Raw genomic sequence first — 24,526 nt, 5'->3', positions numbered from 1 at the left:
CCACAGCCTGGCTTTGTGAGCTATTAACTGGGTTTTAGAAAGCTAAGATAGAGCCTTAATAAATCCTGTAAGAGGGCAAGGAATATTCTAAGTAATTCATTGCTATCTTGTGTTATTCTGTCATAAGAAGGCAAATAAGCATTTTTAGCTACAGACTGTGTTGCAATCAACAACTTTATGCCAAATTGTCTGTTAAAAATTTCAGCCAAATTAGTAAACACTGAGTATTAGAGGGAGTAAGGTCTGCATGCAGCCATGTGCACTTGGTCTGTGTGTAACAAAACAGGAAATGTCAGCACCCCGTTCCAATTAAGCAAAGGCTGATTTCGCACGGAACATAAATTTTCTACTTTTCTCTCAGAACAACCTTATGCTGATGTTTTAAATAGTGGTAAAACATTGTTTTTAATTTCACACCTCACATAGCACAGTCAAATGCTTCATAACAACATAAACAAAACTTTAGGCAGAGCTTTGCGACTGAATTCAAACAATGATTTCCCCCCACAATATGTACTCAAGGGTTGCAGGGAGAATACAGAAACTTGTTGGCTAAGGCCACAGAAATGAGTTCTCTGGTGTTTTGGCTACTGTTGCCAACCCTAGTCAAGAATGTGTTAACAGTGGATGCATTGATCCAAATCCCATTATTCCCACCACCCATCAAGTAAAGAACCATTTATTCTATTTCTGCTCTCCTTTTGGTTGTATCGTAGGATCGAACAACTTCCGACTGGGAAACAACACCGTGTTCTTCTTGAGAAAATGCATACCCATCTGAAAAAGCAAAGGAAGAAAAAAAATTAATAAATCACTGGAGTTCACCTCAAGGGCACAGCCTGTTTTTAGGAACAGTTTTAGGCATCACTAAAGTTACATGACTGAGACTGCAACAATTTTCATTTCTACGTTGCGCTTGTGTCATTTACAGCTGTGCACCACCTCGACCACATGGCACAGAAAGGATGTTGGCTGCCAGCTCTGTCACACTGCTCCCTTCCCCAGGCCAGGTTAGTGTACACACTCAACACTGCCCTCTGAGTTAACCTGACGAACAAAATGCAGAGGGATTTGGATACTACATTTGCTCCCATAATGGCAGAGATTTGCATTTTGGCTCAACTCCCCAAAGTCTGCTTGATACCATCAGTTTCCCTGGAGTAACATGGAAATGTCTAGACCACAACTGGATCTGAGTCCCATCTTCGTCTTAACTCCATTCAGGATTTTTTTGTGTGCAAGTTTCCAGGTGGCATCTGACAAATCACACCGAGAAACTCTTGATTCTCTTGGCTGGTCACACATATCTTGAATAGAGCAAACAAACATCTTCTGGAGGTCTCTATTTTGCACAAATTAATTCAGTTAGCTAGCACAATCCTCTAGTCTCCCTAGAAATTACTCAGATGAAAGTAACCATGTGTCTGATTTCTTTTAAAGTACTGTGGACAAGGCAAGTGACATTTCTGACATCATCTGCAAAACACCATGTTACTGGCAAAACAGTCACAACAACTATGGCAATCATGGCAGAGGGGTTGAAATAAGAGGATCTTTAAGGTCCCTTCCAACCCAAACCGTTCTATGATTCTAACTAATGGGCACCTGTGGTGAAACACCAAACAATATTTAAAGCAGACACAACCTTACTGAAAATTCTGAGTGGAAAACTATAGCAAAGGACAGTAGATTCTGCAACACCAAGGAAAGGTGGTTTTCAGGTGAAAACAGGTAACCAGAAAGAAAAAGAGGGGCAGATTAGCATAGCTACAAAAATAGAGAAATGGGAAAGTCACAAGTTCTACAGAACCAGAAAATGCTCTGTAGTAGGAATGTAGGCAAGAGTCAGGAGATGTGAACTCTGCCTGGGAGAATCTAAGAACAGCACCATGGCTTACTCTCCATGGGAAACTCTCCATCTCCCCAGACACCTCTGGAAACAGGAGCTTGTGAGTTCTAAATCCTGCCCCAGATCTACCCAGTCGGAAGACACAGCGTCAGATAAGGAAAGACATCCCAAGTACTACCCAGAGATTGTCTCCTCTCCCACAGAATGCAGGTAAACATCCCCCCTCTGAAGCCACTGGCACAACGCACACTCCCTTCGCAGGAGAGCCTGCTATCAGCAGGTTCGCTGACCTGAACTACAGGCACAGTAGGAAATCTTTACCAGTAAACAGAGGGAATTCAAATAGAAATACATTATCCAGAACTAACTCACATCACATCTCCCTCTTGGAGTGACTGCAGGACTGGATGAACTTTGATTTGATTACATGACTGATCGTCCCAGCATCCCATTCTATTTTCCCCGAGCAATTCCATGCCAATATATATACACACCTACAGGTTGGGTTTTCCTGCCTCTTGCTGAAGGTTCACAAAATATATTCACAAAATGCAAACTCTCTTTTGGAAAAAGTATGTGTATGCTGGATAACTGCAAAGGAAATATGTACAAAACATGCCTTCATTTAAAAAAGGGAAAATTCACACTTAAACAAATAGCTCCAGTGTGTTTGCTCCATGCTAAGGGCCAGCACGGTATTAGCTTTTTTTGGCTAAGTTCTCAATGAAAAGTCAATTTAGTCAAATATCATAAGCTAAAGGCCTAAAAGACTGAAGTCCATGCCCCATAATTTGGTCTGCATCAAGATGGCTTTTGCTTATCCAGCAAAATCATTCAGCACAGTAGATTCTTCAACTGCCGTAACTACTGCAAACCCAGCAGCGACCCCATGAGCGTGTGGAGCCCATCAGCCCCAGGCATCTTCCCATGACCTGCTTATTTCCAGCGGTGGCACAGGCCTGTAAACAGCCAGGCAGCCCAAGCACTCTGCAAAGCCAAAGCAAAATACAATCAAAGGAACACGTTCACTACTCTTACACCAGCAGAAAACACCTTAACGGGACAAAAAAAAATCCAAGCTAAGATGACCAATGGTTAAGAATACCAGTGGTATCCTTACAGCCTCATCTTCTTGATCTATTCTGAAATACCAGCAATGTGAGGTTTTTTGTGTAGATATGGGAAAGGCTGTGACTCCCATCCATGCACACTGCCCTACTTAATTGAAGCTCAATATTTGGCAATTTATTTAAAACTTTCCCTGTTGATCTCTATACAGGAAGACGAGTTCATATTACATTTTTAAAATTCACATGGCAATTAAATTAAAGCCTCAAGCTGTTCAGGCAGCTGACTGTGCCTTGCAGAGTCAGAATGCTGTGAACGCTCGAGTCTCATCCGCACTCCCCAAGCAGCTCTACCTTTCCACTATTTTCAGACCTCATCCAAAAACAATGAAAGTTTCCATCTGCCCGTTACCAGGGAACTTCTCGGAAGTTTGAACTTTTCCCCCAATGCCGGTTTAAAAAACCACACCTATGAGCCTGCCCTGGGAACAAGGCCCTCATTGTTTGGCTGTCCAGCAGCAGCCCAAGGAAGGAGCACATTTCTGTGGGGCTTTCTGGGACCAGCCCACTCACGGCTGTCGCAGAAGGAAGGACCTTTGTACTCAGTGACTTTCCATTAATGGGGGAAAGGAGCACTTTTGAATATCTGTCAGTCGGCTCATTTGTTAAGAGGAGATTCACGTTCTCATCAAATCTAAGGTTTCACTCCTACCAGATATTATCAGGCAACCTACTGAATTTTAAAAGCATCCTGTTGGGGCTTTTTTTTAATGCTTTGATATTCTATTAGTAGATGAGAATCTAGTCTCCCATTAGGTTTCTAATTCAACACACTCTTCTTCTGTTCACTGCAATGACTGTTCTGCTCTGTGCAATGCTGGATCAGAGGAATCGTCTCCACACGTCTTGAACACAGACAGCAACGCTGCACAAGTCCAACAGCCCACTCACATACAACAGCTTCCAAGACTAGGACCAGAAAGGGTCCAGAGTGCTCTTTTTATTCCAGAAAATCTGCTCATGGAAGGACTGTGTACAGTTTAGTCACTTCAGAGATGTATTTTAGAGGCCTCCAACTCCATGCACTCTCCTCTGACACACCTGAACTGCCTGTCCCAGGGTTTTTTAGCCCAAGCAGCAAGAAGGCAGTTCTCACTGGAGGCCTGGCAGAAACCCTGCCTTCTGTAGCATGTCACTATTTCATACATGCAGTGGTATTACAGTTTAGTATAGTCCAAAGTATAAAATGCCTTTTACCATCATGTTATTTGCCTTTGGAGAAAAATCCAGATTCAAATCCACTAAAAAAAAGTTTTAGTTTTGTGGGTTGGAAGAGGCTTTTTTCTTTTTAAATAAATCTATTCTATGAAATATTGATTCTTAGATACCAAAAATCTCTTTGACATAATAGAAGTCAATGTTAGGGTATCACTTGGCCAGCCAAATTCTCTCTCAGGCCAAACGTTTGGTTCTACACAGATTTTAAGGAGATTTGCTATGATGTCACAGTTGACATTTACCAATTAAACAGTAAATGCCAACCCAGCTTTGACTTCTCCAGCAACCTCCTTCCACTTAGCCTGGGAAAGTGAGAGCTGCTTTAAATCTTGAACACTTTGACTGATGCCCACAGAGATTATTCATTTCTCTGCTGATAAACTATGCCTGTGTTTTCTAAACGACCCACGAGGAATTCCTGACAAATGGTCCCATCTCTTCTGTCCCAGATACTAACCTACCCATATTTGCACGTAGAAAACGGAGCCAGATTTCACAGCATCAATTCTAAACTAGTTATTCCTTTTTTTTTTTTAAGTTGATTTTAAAAGCTTGCAACTCTATTTGACAGTTAACAAATATGTAGCTTGGAAAAAATACAGAATGTATATTATATTTTAAACATATGCAAGATAGGAGGAAATAGAGTTTAAAAAGCATCTCAAGTAGCTACCCTGTTGTTTTTCAAATCAAAATGCACCAGCAGAAAAGCGAGAGGAAGAAGGTGTCTGCTAGTGGAGAATAAATGGTGGGATTAGAGCCCTCAGCATGAACACATTATTATTATTTATTATTCGCCAGCCCCCATACTGTGAAATGAACCTCAGATGACAGGTGCTTTTTCTCCGTTGATTAATAAGGTGCAAACCATACGCTCTGCGCTCAGATTTACTCTACGCAATCACCATATTCTGTCAAAGGAAGAGGGATTTGCTTTGCTAGCATAGGAAATCTGGGCCAAGTGCAGTAATCCTCATTCAGACATGGCTCTCTGCATTTCAGGGGGAGTTCTGCCGGAATAGTGCTTAACGAGAGCGGGATTCAGCTGTTTTTAAGAGCATGCTGTGACAAATGACAACTAACCACTGGCAGGGGGTTTTCTGAATTACAGGAGGGACACTGCACTAGAGGGATGATATGGGACTTTCCTTAAAGACAGATAGGTCTGAGGGGACCTGAGCAAGTGGGAAGCACCACTGTTCCTATCCGGCTGGTGAGGTTCTGGGGGCACAGGTAATACAGGTCAGCCACGCAGGAAAAAAAAAAAGAGAGGTCAAGAACCATCTTTTCTATCTACGTAGTCTGTCTAAAGGAGATGCCACTTCCACAAAGTCACAGCAAAAAAAAACAACAACATGAACTTGGATGGAGACTTGGAGAAAGCTCACCTGGAGAAAACCTCATTGCCAACTGTCCGAGAGGGAAAGCTTCTGGGAGTCATTATTGCTCCTTCCCTGGAGCGTAAGCCCCACAGCACACTAAAGGAAAGGGTCCAAAGACATGTCTGAGAGGAACCTGGTGGCATTTCCTGCTCACTCTTAAGAGTCCTTAGAAAGCAGATGGCAACGGGCAATCTCCAATTTCACCAGGCACCTTCACTAGGAGCTACACCAAGCCTGGATGCCAGCATCGTCACCACTGCCTGCAAGATTCCACCTAGATAGTTTTACGTTAGCACGGGGGCTCGAAACCATATAAAACTCTTCCACTGAAGTCTCATGACAATGCCATCCAACAGGAACTTCACTTAGGGTTGTTTTTTTGGGTTGTGGCGTTTTTTGCTGGTGGGTTGTTTGTTTTTGGGTTGGTTTTTTTTTGTTGGTTTTTTTTTTTTTTTTTTTTTTTTTAAGTTTTCATAAAGCTTCCCAGAAGTTCTACCAATAGGAAGGAACGTTATCTTTGACAGTACAGTAAGTAGATAGATTTCTTTCATGCTTCTGACAGCTCTACGTGATTCAGGAACACAAAACCAAAGCTAGAGCAAGAAAAACAGCCATGAAGTTCTTACACACTTTAAGGGTATACCCTTCCAGATGGACAGGGGCTACTCTGCAAGGCAGCCACCCTGAGCCAGCTTCTTTACTGGGAGAAGGGGTTTAAGAGATTAATCCTGGCTGGCACTCCTGTATGGCACTGACATGGCACTGGCTGTGTGGCTCTGCCCCCTACTTAGGGTGCTGGATCTGGCAGAGCCTGGTGCTATATGGGAGCACCCCAGCCACGAAACCTGCCTGAAGGTCTTGTGTTGTGCTAATGCATTTGGAGAGGAGTCGGCCCACCAACAGGGAGATAAGGAAACAGAGTGAGCTTCTGCCTTTTGATACAGGACTTCTGCAGACTTATCTCAGTTACCTTTTTCCTCTCACCATGGACCACCAGTAGTAGCCCTGAAACTCCCCATGAGATTTTTCTCCTTTCCATGTGATTGGAAACAAGACTATTTAAGCACTGTTTCCTCTCCAAAAATTTGGAAAGTCGTTGTCAAAAAATAAAGTGACTCTCAAACCAGTACTGCATCTTTACATTCTGTGCGAAGAAATTTAATCCCATTTTCCTTCCTTGCTGGGACCAAGGCAATCGATTTGCTTAAGCCTTTGTCAGCTCTAACTAAACAAACCATTTTCCTGCTTCATAAGCAAGTGTCAGATTCTGAATTGAAATCACACAAGCAATTTTTGAAAGAATTGGCCTTCACAGGCTAGGAACTTGGAGCCTGGTGGAAACATACAAACAGTTCAAGACTTCAAACAGAGCTCTTGTAGTGTGATTTAAAATACTGGCCCGGCATGTCAAGGTTACTGCCCTATTCATCAACTCTTTGCTTTGAAGATTTCTAGCATTTAGTAAACAGTTGTACAATTTAGAGTTGTGAAAACAGCACACATGTTCCCTGGATTTCACATGGCCTTGTACATATAGCAGCTCTGCAACATTGGAAAATAACATTTGACAAGAGATGACAAGTTTTAAAGAGTCATGGATATGCCATAAAAAGCGTCCTTCAATTCTAACAGCTTCACAATCAAAATTTACCTTCATATGAAAAACAGACAGCTGATTGTAACCTGGCCTGACTGGCCTGACTCATTTAGCACATTACCATTTGCATTTATAGGAAAGCTGGTTATCCAAATTAGGATTTATTTTGATATCTCATTCTTCTTTCTTTTCACCTGCTAACAACCTGATGATGTGTTCTACCAGACTAAAAGCATCTATCAAGTCTGACTAGTCACCACTGGTGTATCTCCTTTCTGCACTGTAGTAAGTCTCTACAGCAGACTACTTCGACATTAATTTATTTATGCATTTTATGGATTTCTTCTGCCAATCATCACCTTTGGAATCTCCTCAAAGAATGTGTTTGCAAGCCCAAAGCCTTGCTGCCATCAGCATCCCTGGCTCCTTAACACAAAGGATTAAATCCCAGCAGGAGCACATGGTCCACAGGACTGCTCTGTGCACTGGCCTCGTTTCCCAGGAGCAACGGGATCCATTGCTAAAGACCCTACACCCCTTGACAGTGATGGCCTTGCAATGGCTCTAGGAAGGACAAAGACTAGCAGATCCGCCACTGTCCCACCCCTTTCTAGTCAAATTGCCTGTGGAAAATAGGCATGCTTCAGGCATTTGGGTTCTCAAATCCCAGCCCTGCTTCCATGGCCTGAACCACAACACTTCTCCTATAGAAGATGACACAGCCAGCAATGAGATTTGACTTCGCTGGGATTCTTAAACAGTCGGGGCATCGCTTCTCACTGCAATGGCAACGTGAAACTCAAGTTCTGAGTGCCTGCCCCTTGCCCTGTGCGCAGCACTACTGCACGCTGGGGGGCTATTTTCTTTAGTAAGATGAGCGTATTTTGACCATCAGTGTAATCACAAGAGAGACTGTGCTTTACCATTAGAAGGGGTTGACTGGACTCCCTGGTCCCTTGAGACAGCATCATCCTTCACTGTGTATCTGACCTACAGAGCTGTTAAGACTATTTTTAACACTGCGGAAGCCTTTCTAACACTGACAAAAAAAATGTCAGGTCCAGCAGATCAAGGCCTGTCACGTATTCCTCTAGGAAGATGAATAAATGGATGACCTCTACACCAACAAGAAATGCAATTTATTCCAAACTGCAGCAGTAGCGAGGTACGACGTTGCCTCTCTTCTCCCAGCAGAGGACAAAGAGGAGAGAGGCGGCTCTGCATGCAATGGCTTTCCTCATCAGAAACACACAGAAACCCTAAGTGGCATTCCTGAAACATGCCTGTATTCTCAGCTAACCACAGCTAATACGACTTTTCATAAAGAAACCATTTCTATTTAAGTTAGGCTCTATCACAACATTTATTTTATCCTGCAGAGTTTTTGATTTTACAGTATTCTTGAGACTATCAGGATTTTACACTTAGAGAACCTGTGTACTGGGATTTTGTCATTTGGGCCCGTTGATTGGATCCTAGGGAATTATCCACATTTGAGCTCCACTCGCCTAGGGCCAAATACACTAATTCCACTTCCAAGTGTATGTGTCTTGCTTGGCAGCTCAAGCTAGATTATCTCTACCTACAATTTAATTAAAAAATAATCACCCTTCGCTTCACTCATCTGGGACTGACTGCTGTGAAACACACATGCATACATGATCTGCTACTTACGTGATACACTTTGCTGGACAGAATGAGCACGGAAAAGGCTCGGAGGAGTTTTCCTGCCGAGCCTTTTTAACAAATGATCACGTTCGTTCACGCTGAGGGAGAGAAAAAAAAAAAACATACCAGTGAGTAACCAAACAATTTCAACGTAAAAGTCAACTGTATTTAAAGTACGTGGCAGCTTTGACTTCGTCTGTATTTAAGAACAGCTGTAGCATGAAAAAAATTTTTTCTCTTTCTTTAAACTGCACATTATCAAGAGAACTCTCTAATAATGGAAACTCCTCCTTTCTAAGGCTACTTTGTATAAGTTCACATTTAGTTAATCTGTCCATAATACTACCATCATTGCAATTTCTGAATGCCCAATGCCTATAAATTATTACAAACTGTATCAGAAGTCTGACATCAAGTGATATGGAATATTAAAAAGGAGATTCCTCTTCAGTATTATGTACATGAATCATGGCACCCACAAACTGCCTTAGAGAGAAGGAGCAAAGCATTGTGGCTTAGCACATGGTAAAAGGCTTCTATCACACCTGCAAAACATCCTGAAGCAACCAAAGGTGGGACCCATAATTAATTCTATCTTCTAAAAACCATACTTATTTCCACCTCCCATACTGGAAAGAAAACTTTCTATCCAGGTTTTGATTAAAAAGCCCTTTGGTTTACACAGTTCCTGTCAAAGGCCTGAAAAATTATTACCAAATTTACAGCAAGTGAAAATGCAAACTTAAGGAGAAAAATACAGTATGCTTACAATTTAATAGATGTACACAAATCATTAGAGATACTCTCTGCTCTGATTTTTATTAAAAATGCAACTCCTTTAATCAAGAACTTTATGCCCAGAATAAACAAATGATGTCTAAGATCCTGACCTTTTGAAGCACTTAATTATGTATACAAGTCCTGCTAAGTTCAATGGTGTTTTAAAAATAATGTAGGTGTTCACTGCTCAAATAACTGTTATATATCAGATTATTTTAAAGAAGATATTTCAGTCTATTTTACTTCAAAGTCCCTGTGTGACTGGATTGGTCTTTTCCATTTCACCCTTATTCCTAACACTGAGATGGAGCCACTGCATAGAAGGGATCTGTCTGCTACTGCAGCTCCTTGCAGTGTCTTTATCCCATTTGCACCACATTTACACCGTGCTTCCACTTTCACAGTCTGCTTGTTCTTTCACATCTTTATTCACCAGCAGTAATTCCACTGGTTATGCTGCGAACATGGATACACATCTGAATGCCAAGGTTGATATCTTTCTTGGATTAGATTACAAATTCACATACATTTGGTATATGGAATGGAAATCCCAGCAAGCGCAGCTGCTGCTGTCAACAACCTTACAACAGCTTTAAACAAACAACTCCCTTTCACTGAAGCAGTTTTCTAACTTCAAACAAGAACGTAACCAAAGAATCTCTGAGATGCCTATAATACGTAATCCAGCCATGCAGGCTTATATTCCACTTAATAGTCCATTAGGGTAATATCCACACTCACAGTCCTCTGTTCAATGCATAATGAGATGTCCATGAAAGAAAGGGAGGAATCCTTCTCTTGTTCCTGTGGTCTCTAAGCTCAGACGCCTGAACTAGAAAATTGTTCAGTCTGTGGACCTCTCCTTAAAATCTTTACAAACTGTCAGCGTTTTTTTCAGACACTTGGACTCTTCCCCGCCTTCCCTTGGCACCACAGAATCACAACTGCAACAGATATGCCAGGTTGCTTTCCCTGCCTGCAGTCAGTAGTATTCCCTCAATATAATACAACAGTTCGTAACAGATTTGGAAGCAAAATTACAGATAACAGCTAAAAGTGTCAAAAAATCTCTAAGGGCTCTTGGGTCATGAGATCTGCATACATTCAAAGAGGAGGGATCACAGGTTTCCACTGAAACCAGGGTTACAGCATGGAAGCTTCTAAAAATCTTGGATGATCCAACTAGTTAAAAAACCAAAGACCGCCTGGCTGCAAGAAAATCAAGTACATAAACAAAGAAAAGCCCAACTGCTCAAAGCAGGCAGCATAATAGAAAGCACGTACTGCAAAGGATCACCAGGTGAGGGGATGGCAGGCACCAAGCAAGACATGAGATTTCTCTAACCTTAAACAGGCTTATGAAGCTGACAACCTGCAGAATGAACCATTACAAGTGCACGTGCAAATTAGCAATGCTGCGTTGTGCAACATCTGCTGATTGCAGAGGATTGCGGGTGACTTGTAAGTCCACTGACTGGTAAGTGGAGCAAAACACTGAATCTGCTGCTGTCCTATGAGTGACAGAAGTGGAACACTTGTTCATCTTCTGCAGGTAAAGAACACCATGCAGGTAAGGGTCTTTCCCATCTTGGTAGGATAACTGGAGGATGGTTTTGGACAGATGGCTTAAAAAAAAAGACTCTTAAACCAACCAAAAATATTTCTTCTAAAGGGACAGATAAGCAACATTCGACACAAAACTCTGACGCTGAGAATGGAATTAACCACTGCAGCAAAAGGCACAAGGAACAAATTCGTCATCTGCCTGTCTACCACATAGCAACAGATTAAGTGCGGGATGGTATCTGCTACAGGCCAATAATGGTTACCTCCTCAGGCTTCTACATGCAACATGGGGAAGAAGGTGTGCTGTCAAGGGACTTATGAACATGAGTGACACATCATAGCTCTGGGGGAGCCAAAGCTAGACTATCTTTGATATCGTTAATTATAATCAACAATTTCAAAAGTCACATCTGATTTTCCCATTTGGGAAATGATATTGGATCATATCGACGCAGAGAAAATAAAAATTCATGGAAGGATCAGAGCATTTGTGATTTAAGTACAAGGGATGACGAAACAGACTGCAAGTCAAGACCAGTCAAGTACTATAAAATGAGCTCTTAATACACATCGATGTAATTGCAACACAGCTCTTCTAAAAGGGCAAGTATTTGATTTATTAACAGATATTAGATCTTCCAATACAAGCCCTGAAAGGAAAGAAAAGCAAAGTTAAGTGGGTTTCTTAACTAAAGTGTTTGCACTGATACCGAGTCCGTGCTTTCAGAAAAGGCTTTCATCTGCTACAAACAGATAGTGAAGACTTCTCAGTCTCCCTCACACTTTAATGCAAAACTAACAATGACATCAGGCACCAGGTTAGGCCTTGCTCATAGAAATACTGCTTGTAAATCAATCCTGAGTATAGCCATGATTTTAAGTGTTAATTCTGCTTTCCAGTGACTTGGAGCCAGCGTCTAAGCCCTCCCACCGAGTCTATGGATGGCATCTTAAGAAGCATTGGGGCAAAAGGATAAGAAATCATGAGAGCATACTCTGAATATTGGATGTCATTATGTTCATACTCAGGACCTCAAAAATGGTGTCAGAATGGAAGATATCACAAACACAAACATTCTTATGGGAGTCAGTGACCTGGAAAATGACACTGAAACATGTTTAAGTTGGTTAGTTGGTGACCTTAGGGTAAGAGAGACAGACCATCTATCTGTAATTATATGAAGGACAAAGGACACAGACAAAATGCTTTGAACTAAACAAAACAAATAGTAGCTACAACAAAAAGTATAAAAAGTGTCCCAATTTGGAGGGTTACTATGAAAAAACAGATTTAAAAAAAGTCATTACTCAAGTCATCTGAAACCAGATTCAATTACTATCAATAATAAATACCTTGTGGCAGGAATACCTTTGCAATGGCTTCCTGAGAGGGTCAAGATGATTTCTCTCTGTCTGGAAGTCTGCACTAACAACATTACAGGAATTCAGTAAGTGAATGACAAATCAAAAGGTAAAGTAAAGGCAACATGTTATTTTATTATAACAGTATTTCCCATTCCATGAATAAAATTCCATTTTTGTATCTGAATTGCTCTAAAGTGTCAACAGAGACCTTAATTTTATTTTTCTGTGTTCCCTTCTTCTCATCCCTCACAAAAGCAAACAGCCCTTAAATCTAGGCAACAAACATCTGGCTTTACACATTCAAATGAGGTGCATCAAAACAAACAGAATAATTCAAAGCTGACCACAAGGTCCCACTGGCTCATTTGTTCAAGTAATTAAAAAAAGATGAGCTTCACCACCAATTAACCTACTGAGCACTAATTAGTGTTAATGAGGATTTGCGGTACTTGCTATAGCTTGACCCAGAATGTCCTCCCGAGCCCACTAATTGGCTGGTGGCAAAAGCAGGGCTCACAAAGAAGGGAAGGTTAAAGTGGATGCAGGTGTCTCTTAAAATTGGATCTTCCCTGAGGAAACACACACAGTGTGTTTAGCCAGTTTCAAAAAAAAAAAAAAAATTCAGGGCCCCCCTTCTCTTACAAGAGCAGAACTCTTAAGAAATGAGTTTGTGTTTTGTTACTATTTACTAGAGGAGATAGCACAGCCACGCCAAATGGGCCAAGACGCTTAGTTGACATTGGTGTTAACTCCCCGCCCTTCTGGATAAATCAGAATTCAGTCAGATAGACACATATAAAATTATTTGGTTTTGTTTCTGCTTTTCCACTTTCTAGAAGGAATAACTGAGCTTCTAGTGAAGCTTTTCCAGGGCTGCTAAAGATGACAGAAATAAAACACAGAAGCACATATCCCAGCTGCTATCCCTCTGCCTTAAAAACATGCAAAGAACCTATGGCAGAGCCATGGCTCTTCAGTGTGAGTACTCAGCACCCATGGGCAAGCCCACAGGGCAAGACACACACAGCTTGATGGCTGGACTCCATGATCCCAAGGGTCTTTTCCAACCTGAACGATTCTATGATCTGTGGGTAAGCTCAGAGGACAAGAAAGCATGCAGCTGTTTCTCCTGTCATCTCAATAGCTAGGAACCCCCTCAGCACTATTGCCTGCAGGTGCAGGGTCACCGTTTCCTCTATCCTACAGTGGTGCTGCAACATTCAGCAACAGGTAAATCATTGCACAGCTTGGTTTAAAACTGAAAACCCTCCAAAGCTTAGGCTGAAGTTCTGCCCGTAACACCCCAGCCTCCCTCCTACCCACATGCACTTCCAAATGAAAGCAGCAGACAAACCCTCATTCAGCCTCTTTCTTTCCACTGTCACAAGCTCTGTTAAATACATCCTTGCCTGAGAGCACCTGGCTGGCCTGCAGTCCTCTCCTGTTAGACCAAACATCTTGCAACGCATTGTCCTCGCCCTGCAACAGCAGGGAGGGAGGGGTGGGAGAAGTTTTTGCAAAATATCCATGTGGCTAAACACAAGGTAAGAGATCAGAAAGTTTCTGTCCCTGGCATCTTTAGCTGTGGATTTGATTTTGAGGGGAGAAGAGGATACTCTTCTCTCCCTTTTTAAAATTTAGAATTAAAACATAATAATTGATTTCTTCCATACCTTCCAAACAGTAACTAATAAAAAAGTTTGCTGTTTCTTTGCTGACATGTTTCTGTCACCAAAAGTTACATCAACATAAAATATAAAGAGCAAGAAAAAAGGTCTGAAACTAACAGATGTCTCAGCTTTGATCAATCCTAATTACCAAACCATTTACAAGAAGATTGCTGATTTTCATTTCAGTCTCTTGGTTCTCAAACTCCATTATGTTTCTTCTAAAGAAGAACCAGAGGTTCGAGCACTATGACTTCTCCCCAAGTGTGACCTGGCAGAAGGAACTCGCAGATCCCTCTCTGGCTGCTAGGACACATTTGGTATTCCTGACGATTTATTCAGAGGTTCCATCTCCCACCTTTCATGAGCGTAACACTGCTTAAAGGCTTACAGTGTCAATCATGGTCCCGGTGGACAAAGAGCAAGAACCATTTTCCAGGCAGAGTCTGTGGCCACACCTTTGTAATTGGCCAGAGAAGACTATTTGTCTTCCTCAGATATACCCTGCTGGCTGAGTGCACTCCCCCAGCACAGCTGCAGCCTTGGTTTAACTTTTATTTTTTTTCTTTTAGTTCAGACTCGAGTGCATTACTTGAATTAACATAAGGGAGGGGAGTTAGAGTTAGGCAGTGGGCAGAGAGATGACAACTAACAGAGACTTGGCGTAAGGAGAACGTAAAAACAACATCCTTGCAGACCAGGAATTCAAAATTAAAGCATGCAAATCATCTCAAATGCAAGTCACACTAATGTTGAGGGTTCAGCATAACTCCATATGCTTAAATACCCACAACAACCCAGGGCTGTTGGAGACTGACTGGCTAAGTGAGCAAATATACCTCCATCCCCTGGTCTTCAAAACATCACAGAGAGGAATCACCCTCCTACAGAATAGCAAAAGTAGCAACTCTGGGCTTTTGCTGGTTTCTCCCTTTCAGTCTACAAAGGAGAGATGTTATTTTTGGTTATCTAGCATTGGATTGCAAGAATGTTTTACTATGAGGTCAATCAGGGTAGGAGGTCTTTTTAATTTAAAAGGCAAACAGGCATTACTGATAATGAAGCTGCCATGTAATCAAAGGAAATCTCCAGAGCATTTCACAAGGAAGTGTCTGAGGCACATAAACAGTAAAACAAAAATCAGCATTTTCTTTGCAGAGTCAGCGTCTACACATACTGCTCCTTAATCACTCAGGATCCAGCTGTAATAGAGACATCCAAATCCACACTCCTTTTTAATTTTTCTGTAAATACTCAGCAAGCCATCAACAAAACTCTAGACCATGGCTAGAAGAACAAAATATCACCAGTCACAAACCACAAGGAGATGAAGACAGAAGTGTGGCCTGTGCCTCTTGCAGGCTGAGAGGTGCAAAAAGTTATCTATCAGAGGTGACTCCAGCATTAGGGAGTACCAAGTCCTTGCTGAAGGTTCAGCAACAGCCAGCTCTCCAGAGAAGCTGGAGACATTATACCATGGCAGGGCATAAGATCTTCAAGCCTTGTTAATGCAGCAGCTCCCCTCCAGCTGCTTCCCAAATACATGTCACAGCCACAGAGGAGAAACTCCCTTTCCCTAGATAGGAGGCAACTATTTAAGGAACTTTCCCATCTTTATGAATTATATTTGACATTATCCAGCCAAATGTTTGTCTGTTAAGCCTCAAACATATCTGGATGTGTGGCCCTTCAAGACCAACTTGGAGCATACTTAAAGCAGCCATGCAGTGGTGAGCTCTCCAGGCCTACAGCACATGGTACCAGGCTCAGCTCACACAGCTGAAAGTTGTTTATCCCGCCTGGATGTGAAAAGGTTAAGAGTGTCACACAATTTCAGCAGCTCCACAGATGTCCATTGTGGTGACTGATGGCTAAAGTGGTTCCTGCCCTAACCAGTCGGTCGGAGAACCTGACAGTGCTCCCCACAGAATCCCACATCCTTCAGCTCACTTATAACATGGACCCACAAACAGTTGAGCTGATCCATCTGAGGAGATAGGGCAAAGATGGGCCCATATGACCATAGCTGGTAAGGAATGGTCTGGAAAACTCTTGGGCCTGCAGACACATCAACAAAACCCCATCAACCCAAGGTCCTCACCAATGCCCTGGAGAAACACTGTTGTTACAGGTTGTGATTTGGCCTGGTAATGTGCTACTTGACCAAAACAGCAGCTTTCCTTTCCCATCACATCTCAGAGGTTAGGATGCAGGACCCCAGCATGAAGGAGAACCCACAGCCAGCCTGCAGCAGCAGGCCCCATGTCAGGTGCCTGCAAGTCCACCCATGTTGCCACATCACCCTGTGCCAGTGGCAGAAACACCCTGCAACAGCAGAGGCCAAGGCACATCCTGAGCTTCAGCCAGCCCCTGTGTGCAGCACCCAGACCGCAGGTAGAGTTCTGGGACCAAATTCTCCACTCTGTTGGTCCTTGTTGTATGTTGGTCCTTGTTGTATGGCTAAAAGCAGGGCAAAGCTTTTCCTTCTGATGACTAGCAAGGATGATTTACATTTTCTTTTGTCATTAATGATGTCCTAAAGGAGAAAAGGATCCCTCCTTTGAGTCCTAAAATCACTTGGACAATCCATTCTAGCCTTCGTTTTCAAGGCTGTTATTCCTAAACTTCTTTCCAAGACTACTTCTTTGAACAGGAGACAGTATTACCAAGCACCTTTTAAAAATACCATCAAAAAAAAGCAGACAGTCAACATCACATGCCTGTCTGAAAAACAACAACCCTAAGAAAATAACAGATGAGACCTCTCTCTGCTTAGAGTGTTTCCCATTTCCAAGCACTGCAAACATTAAGCATGTGCTTATGCATTTCATTATGGGAGGGGGCATCACTGTCAGCTGTCCCTAAGCCAACTATCTTAACACAAAGCTGAAGCTGCCCAGTTTTGCCTTCAGCCTTTCCAAAATGTGGGAATTGACTCAATTTAAATGTCTGACAAGCAGAAAAGGCTAAGTATGTCCTGCTGCTTTTCAGCTATCCTCCTTTGGGTATCAGTGCTGTTTACTACTTGTCTGTAAGTGCCTCACTTTGCACTTACTCTAGTGGGTGCTTGGTCATATCCTCTACAGATAAGGTGGCAATACAGTTGCAATTATAACATTCTTTTCCTAATCACTTATTTTTTCAGAAGTAGTCATCTTGGAGGCTGAATTTTTCCATGCTTGGTCTCTATGTAAAGGTGGGGGTTTTTTGTTTGTGGTTTTTTTTTTTTTCCTTAAACCCTAACTTTCTTTTTTAAAAAAAGTCCACTTACATACTTTGACTAAAGTTAAGATTACTTCTGTGTTCAAAAACTCTGAACTCTATCATGTTTCTTCTTCCTTTTCTTTAGAGAAAAAAGCTAAAGAACAGCTCAGGGCAACAACAAATACTGATGAATTTATGTCTGAATACAATTCAGAGCAAGCCCAGAATACTTAGTTGATCTGCAAAAAAAACCCAAACTTTAAGCTTTTAAGTATTTTGTAATTGTCCACTATAAACTTAATACCTAGTACAACTTTGGTTTTCTTGTCCTTGCTACACATAACTTAGTACTTTATTCTTTGCCACAAATCAGAAGCATGAATGCGGGCTGTCCTGCCTCTCTTCTGAGACGGGGTTAGCCAGAGGAGAAGCTAAGGCTGACTGCTGAAGCCATTAGGCTGGAACAGTTGTTATGGAGCAGTTCTCCTGCTGTGCAGCCTGAAGGGAAGATTTCTTCTCTCCCCTGTGGAGATCCCCGGTACCCAACCCAGTAACTCAGGATTAGGCATCAGAGAGATTGGCCCCTTAATCAGTTTTAACTCTCATCTTGTTATGTTCTCTTTTTTCTAATCTTTCCTTTCAATTTACAGCTTCATTTTGGCCTTTGTGCTGATACTGTACCTCCGTCAACTTTGACTTTGCTAGCAGATTTGATCACAGCTCTAAATCCTTCTCCAGGTCACCAGGTTTTAACCCTATTTGTGCACTGGATCTCCCTCAATGTTACGTGATAGGCACAATCACGATGTGAAATAATTAATTGCACCGGAGAAGGGGCATGTCAGCTCCAACTGGTTTGCGCTAGCAGCTGGGCTCTTGGGTCCCCAGTGCCAGTGGGAGCATGACAATTCCCCCTCATCCCTCTGGCCAGCTTCTGAAAGCCTCTCTGCCCCTTGCTCCTTCCCACCTCTGCCCCACAGCCTCCCCACTGCTCAACTCAGAGCAGAACCAAACCTAATAATTTCAAGTGCCTCACACACAGGGGTTAGAAATGCCAGAAATTAACAGTACATATTAAAATGAGGAAATAATGTGATGATTCCTTACTGATATGGGACAGGAGGGAGAGAGAAAGGGACAAGTGTAAAATAAAACAAAATTATGCATTTTCCACCTACCATACATGAATGTTTACCATATGGAATCAAAGAATTTTTAAAAAAACACTGATATCATTTTATGTGATTTTTGCTAGTAAAAGGAGTCTAATATCTTTTTACTAGAAAAGTTGCAAGGAAAAATCGTAAATATGCCAGTCACTTTGTTATGTATGCTGGTGGAGAAATCTTGCCTTTCCTTCCCAGAAATGGTGTGAAGAACATCTGGAAAAATTGATAAAAAGACTCTGAAACCTCAAAACCAAAATACACCTCTCCCCTCTTCAACCTCATTTTACGCTCAGCTGCACTGGATGGGCTGGATTCAGATCACAGTCATGCACATCCTGAGTAAATACGCTGAAGTCCACACACTCGTGAAACAAGATTTTGGCTCCAAGCATCCAATGCCATTTAACCAGTTGAACATACAAGACAGTTTGTTTCAGGTAGAATTCATTGTACCTGCTGATGTGAAGGGGCCTTGCTGGCACGGTCTCCCTATGCAAGTGGATGCAATTTGACATATATCAATAAAGAGACAAAGTGCTTTGAAATATAATGAGCCCAAGCCTTGTTTCTCTTGATCTTAATGAAAAAGCTCTCCTCTTCCTTGGGAACCATGAGATCGGGTCCTCAGCTCATTCGTGTGTTTGTCAAGAGGAAAGTTAAATTTGTTTTACCGTTTCTGCTTCAGCTGGCACAAGGCTGAGGGCTCTGCCACTCTCAGCTCCGTGCGCAGCCACAAGCCTGAGTCGCGTTTCCCACATTCTCCTCATGCTCCTCCACAGCAACCTGTGGAGTGGGTAAGTCTCCACGCGTACCTGTGTCAGCCCACCAATTACCCACCAGGTCACACAGCTACTGAAATGACAGAGACATCTGCCCTCACCCACCAAATAAAACCGAGGCTAAAATAAGTAAGACTGCTCACTCTCAGGGCAAGAGCTGGTCATGGGCGTTTCACTAAAGCAATACAGTTAGATTGGTGAAAAGTACTGAAATGAAAGAGAATCTCCACCAGTGGGTCTCCTTGTTGAAGACAGCAGTTCCCCACAGTCTCTCCACCCTCTGTTTTAGGTACACTGGAAAACAGTATTTGTTTTATGAAATGGAGATGAAAGAAAGAGGTGGAAGCAGGCATCTGAAAGCAGCAAGAGTAAAAAGGCATACTGAAAAATGCTGTGCAAAAGCACACTACAGTGATTCCTTGTCGCTTGTAGCTATACCTTGCTAGTTCTGCTATCACTGCCCTTTTTTTTTGTTAAAGAAAAGACACTGCCTCCCAGATTTCTGAATAATTTGAAGACATTATTCCCAACTTTTCTGCAGCAGTCCAGACAGAACCGTCAGCTCTTTGTAAAGTACGTAAATCCTGAAAGCTACATTATTCTTCAACTTCAAATAATCTTCTAATCCCAGCCAGCAACCGATTAAAAACAGAACAGAAAAACAACGAAAAAGCTACTTTCAAAGGGAGCTCTCTGGCGATTCCAAGACAGAGAAACCCTCTGAAACAGGAAATCTACTGTCGCAAAGAGGGTGCTGCACAGCTTTGCTTGCTCTCCATTAGTTGGTCAGTGGAGCAATAAGTGACATGGGTTTCCAAAGTAAAGTTTGCTTTGGTCCCTAATCAGGGTTTACTCCACCTGAACTCCTGCTGACTTCAATGAGAGGTTAGATGGAGTGAAAAGTGAATGAGGACTTGAAGATTTGGCCCTTTATGAGCCAAGATTTAGTTGTAAACTTATTTAAAGACACAAAAGTCTCTGCAGCTGAACTCAATGCCACTTTTGAACACAAACCTGTAGAAAAACTGTTTGTTTTCTTTGTGTAAATCTTGCATGTTAACATGATTAGGTCTGCTGGGCAGGTGTCTCCACATGTCCATGTTTGCTTTGGCACAAGAGCTGCTCCTCTCACCTCTCCAAATTCATGTAAATTTAGTGTTAAATCCTGCCCTTTGTTACATGAGAGTGCCAGGGAGCCTCTCTCCCTTCCCGCACCAAGGCTTGCTCACATCGCAGCTGGGCTGGAGTCCAGCCCAGCTCCGCTGGGTGCCAGGCTGGGGAGGGCGAGCACAGGTACTCATCTTCCACCAGCATGGGATCCATCACCAACCCCTTACTGCACGCTCCCTCCTCCGCTTTGCAAGCTATTTCTGCAGTTGCCAGTTTTCCAGATACTTGTTTCCCCTGACAAAATCCCCTGCTCTCGGAATCATCTGATTTTGCGATCATCCCAGCTTCCATAAAAAGTTTTTAGCTGTCCAGATGAGATAGAGAGAAATGAGAACATGACCCTTTACAGCTCAAAACAATACACTTGATAATCTCCAAGCAGGTCCAGCGGAGGGCCACGAAGGGATGGAGCACCTCCGTTATGAAGACAGGCTGAGAGAGCTGGGGTTGTTCAGCCTGGAGAAGAGAAGGCTCTGGGGAGACCTCATAGCAGCCTTCCAATATCTGAAGGGAGCCTACAGGAGAGCCGGAGAGGGACTCTTTGTCAGGAGATGTAGTGACAGGACAAGGGGTAATGGTTATAAATTGGAAAAGGAGAGATTTAGATTAGATATTAGGAGGAAATTCTTTACTGTGCGGGTGGTGAGGCACTGGAACAGGTTGCCCAGGGAAGCTGTGGATGCCCCATCCCTGGAAGTGTTTAAGGCCAGGCTCCATGGGGCTTTGAGCAACCTGCTCTAGTGTGAGGTGTCCCTGCCCATGGCAGGGGGGTTGGAACTAGATGATCTTTAAGGTCCCTTCCAACTCTAACCATTCTATGATTCTATGATCACTCTATAGCATTATTTGCAAGGCTGTTGGGACCCAGCTGTAGTGCTCAGGGTGCCGACACTCTCCCCTCCACAGACCAGACATTTCCATACCTACCACTTGCCTTACTGTTTGCTCCCTGCCATGTGAAAGGCAAAAATTCGTGCCCGCTTTTTTAGATCAATACAAGGAAATTCAATTTTAGAAAATGCTCAAAGGGGCTAAGATCCAGAGGATGAAACTAACACTACTGAACACATTTTTTATTAACCTGGAAAAAATGTGTCTAGCAAGGATAGTTGGCAGGGTGAAGACCCTCTTAAGATACAATATGCATATTTAGGTATCAAGTGGCAGCTGCAGATCTCCCAGCACTCCTTCCTTCAGTGCTGGGGGGACCCAGGTGATATCCTGCTCACATTCTACAGAAATTCAGCTGAGCCACAGCAAACTGTTGGCACCCTATTGTTCAAGCCTAGATGCACCCACTGCTTTCTGGGCTTTGTGAATTGCTTTTTGTTTAGCAGATTAATCCTAAACATCCAGACCTTGCAACTCATTTTTTGTCTAAGGTCTAGGCAATGATAAAAGCAATTAGCTCCCTAAATCCTCCTCTTATCTGTAATTGGGTGTGATTTTTTTGTTGTTTGTTTGTGAAAAACACTGAACAAAAATAGCGTCTGCTCTGTGGGCCAGGAAAATAGACCCTGATGACAGCCAGCTTATCTTCCACAGCTGCCTGAACAAACCAACACCTAATGGGTATGTTTTCAGGAACACTTCCAACCAAGAACTAACGTTGTTACTTGGAGGCAACGGATGGACCCATGCAGTTTTAATGCAGCTCTCCACTTTCCATTAGAAATGAGGAGATTCCGGTTACTTGCCCTTCCTGAATAGTGTCACATTGCCAGCAATGGGGCTGCAGGCAGGAGGGGAGAGCAGCACATGCACCTCAGCACTCGTTTGCACTGGCTTCAAGGGAAATTTTAAAAAATAAAGAACATGAACTAGAGAGGCTGTAACCACAGAAAGTTCCCACTCTGCCTCTTTCCCACCCTCACTCTTCCCTTTGGACAAGCGCATGATTTCTAGCAGGTGTGAAAGAGCCAGGAGACAAACAAAAGAGATAAAAGACAGAACAACTCTGAAGAGCACTCAGGAGGCCACATCACAAGCACAGCACACCAGCTCCTAGCAGGCAGAGGCACTCTACCATTATCTAGTTCACAGATGGACCACCCAGAAAATCTGGGAGCAATTAGGAAGGAGAACAAACAAATGCATGGAAAGAAGGGGGGAGGGAAAATGGGAAGGAGGGCCAGAAGGGATTCCTTACATCATCTCCATGCAAGCGTTTCGAGAATGAAGTGAAGCTATATGGAGGAGGAATGCAGATGAAAGAGTTTGCAGTGAGAATGCAATAAAATAAAAGCCTATGAAAACATGTAGCGTATGAATGAATTACAACATGGCCATTAAATTTATAGAAAGTCAGGACAGTGTAAACAGAGAAGAAACCCATTAACTTCTTGGAGACACACACACACATATATAAACAGATTAAATGCTCCCTGTTTCTCTCACTATTGTGCATGTCAACCTGCTTTGCAACCCAGGGATTCATCAGGCAGAAAGCTGACTCACTCTCCTCTCTGGCTGTCAATAACTGGCACTAAATACTGGCAGGAAAATACAAATACTACAAACCAACACCAGTGCAACTTTACACCCTCTGCACGGATAAGAACCACAGCAACAGCCAAGAGGCTCATACTACCAGAGCTGGGTGCCCAGGAACAGCCAGCATTCTGCTGGCCTGGATTCCACTTGCCTGGCATCGAATCCGTCTGTCAGTCAGCTCCTCACAACACCAAGTTACACCCTTCTCACCTGGCAGGCTGACCTGATTGTGATACCAAGTGCTTTGGCTCCAACTGACTTAGAGGTGACTGCTCAGCCCTCTAAAAACAAGACCTTCTTTTATTTACATGTCTTATTTCAGGCATCTTTGTTGATTTTAATTGTGGCATAGAAGGTTGCTTTTGTCAACCGTGAAGTTTACTTTTTCTTTTTAAATGATTTGATGTGCAGCTTGTGACTTTTGCAAGTAAGCACAATTTACAAACTGCGTTTTGTAGGACCCAAAAGTCACAGCAGAAAAATAACTCAAAATAAAAACAGCATACCAAGTGTTTTGAAGTGATCTTAATCAATAACACTGTGTTTACTTTGTCTTGGCCTCTGAGAAGCAAACTCTGGTCACTAAGGACATCTTATAAACACATTAAAGTTCATACAAGCATTTTTTAAAGCTTTTCAGTTTCCTGTAATCTTGGTGAACTCACTCCCTGATAATTTTCCCTAAAAATAGTGCTTATTAATTCACAAGTTCAGTTGAAAAATCCACTATCCGCTTGTCTTAGCAGCAGCTACAATATGGCAATTAGTTTACCTTAGAATAGACATCAAAGGCTCAAAGGATGACCCTGCCCCAGAAGAACAAAATCTTTTAAGAGCCCCATTCCACTCAGTTTGCTAGTTTATAAGGTTTGCTAAAACCCAGTTTAATGATCATGTAGTTTCTTAGCAAGTCATGTGGTGCCATATTGTGTAAGGAACAGAAGAGTTAGTTCTAAAACCTTTTCGAACTTGGGGAGCTTTTCTGACCAGCTGATGCAGAACCACATTCTGAGATGGTAAATGAAACTGTTGGATGCAAAAGCCTCACTATGATTTTCTTTAGCTTCTTTCAAAAGAGACAAAAGTTCCCACACAACACATACTCTCCCCTTACAATGAAAGATTCAATAATAGCAATATGTTCAAGTCCATATGGTGTGGATACAAGGGACAGGCACAACGAGAAACTGAGAACCCTGAAAGCAGAGGCCCGTGAGCTGCAGTGGCAAAAAGCAAAAGCACAAAAAACTCTTAAGGTGAGACTGAATGAAGTTGCAGGGCACACTGGATTAGCCAGTTCTCCTGTTAGCTAGTGTCTTCATACCCTGAGTCGCAGACAGTTCCCTCCACTGACATGGTTATCAGAGTGAATTTTTTTTTAATGGCTTACAACAATGTCCTTTCAAAACCAGTCTGGCCCAGTGGCCAGGTAATAGCACTACATGTTACCAAGCAGGAGACTGTGCAGCAGTTTCTAACATAGCCTCACAGC

At 42.6% G+C, this 24,526-nt stretch overlaps 1 protein-coding gene across 3 annotated transcripts in view; it reads right to left on the bottom strand.

Moving 5' to 3' along the window:
• Positions 1–679: 679 nt before the first annotated feature.
• The window catches only part of ATP8A2 (ATPase phospholipid transporting 8A2), a 341,299-nt gene continuing 317,452 nt past the window's right edge, over positions 680–24,526 (bottom strand). For all 3 annotated transcript variants that reach the window (XM_074153982.1, XM_074153972.1, XM_074153990.1), the window contains 2 exons: positions 8,848–8,939; positions 680–777 (listed from right to left, as the gene is read on the bottom strand). In XM_074153982.1, the coding sequence (XP_074010083.1) occupies positions 680–777; positions 8,848–8,939 (190 nt within the window). The remainder of the gene's footprint in view (positions 778–8,847; positions 8,940–24,526) is intronic.

This window comes from Numenius arquata, chromosome 1 (genome assembly GCF_964106895.1).
Source record: "Numenius arquata chromosome 1, bNumArq3.hap1.1, whole genome shotgun sequence".
Lineage (NCBI taxonomy): Eukaryota > Metazoa > Chordata > Aves > Charadriiformes > Scolopacidae > Numenius > Numenius arquata.
This window is presented reverse-complemented; position numbering and strand designations above follow the sequence as displayed.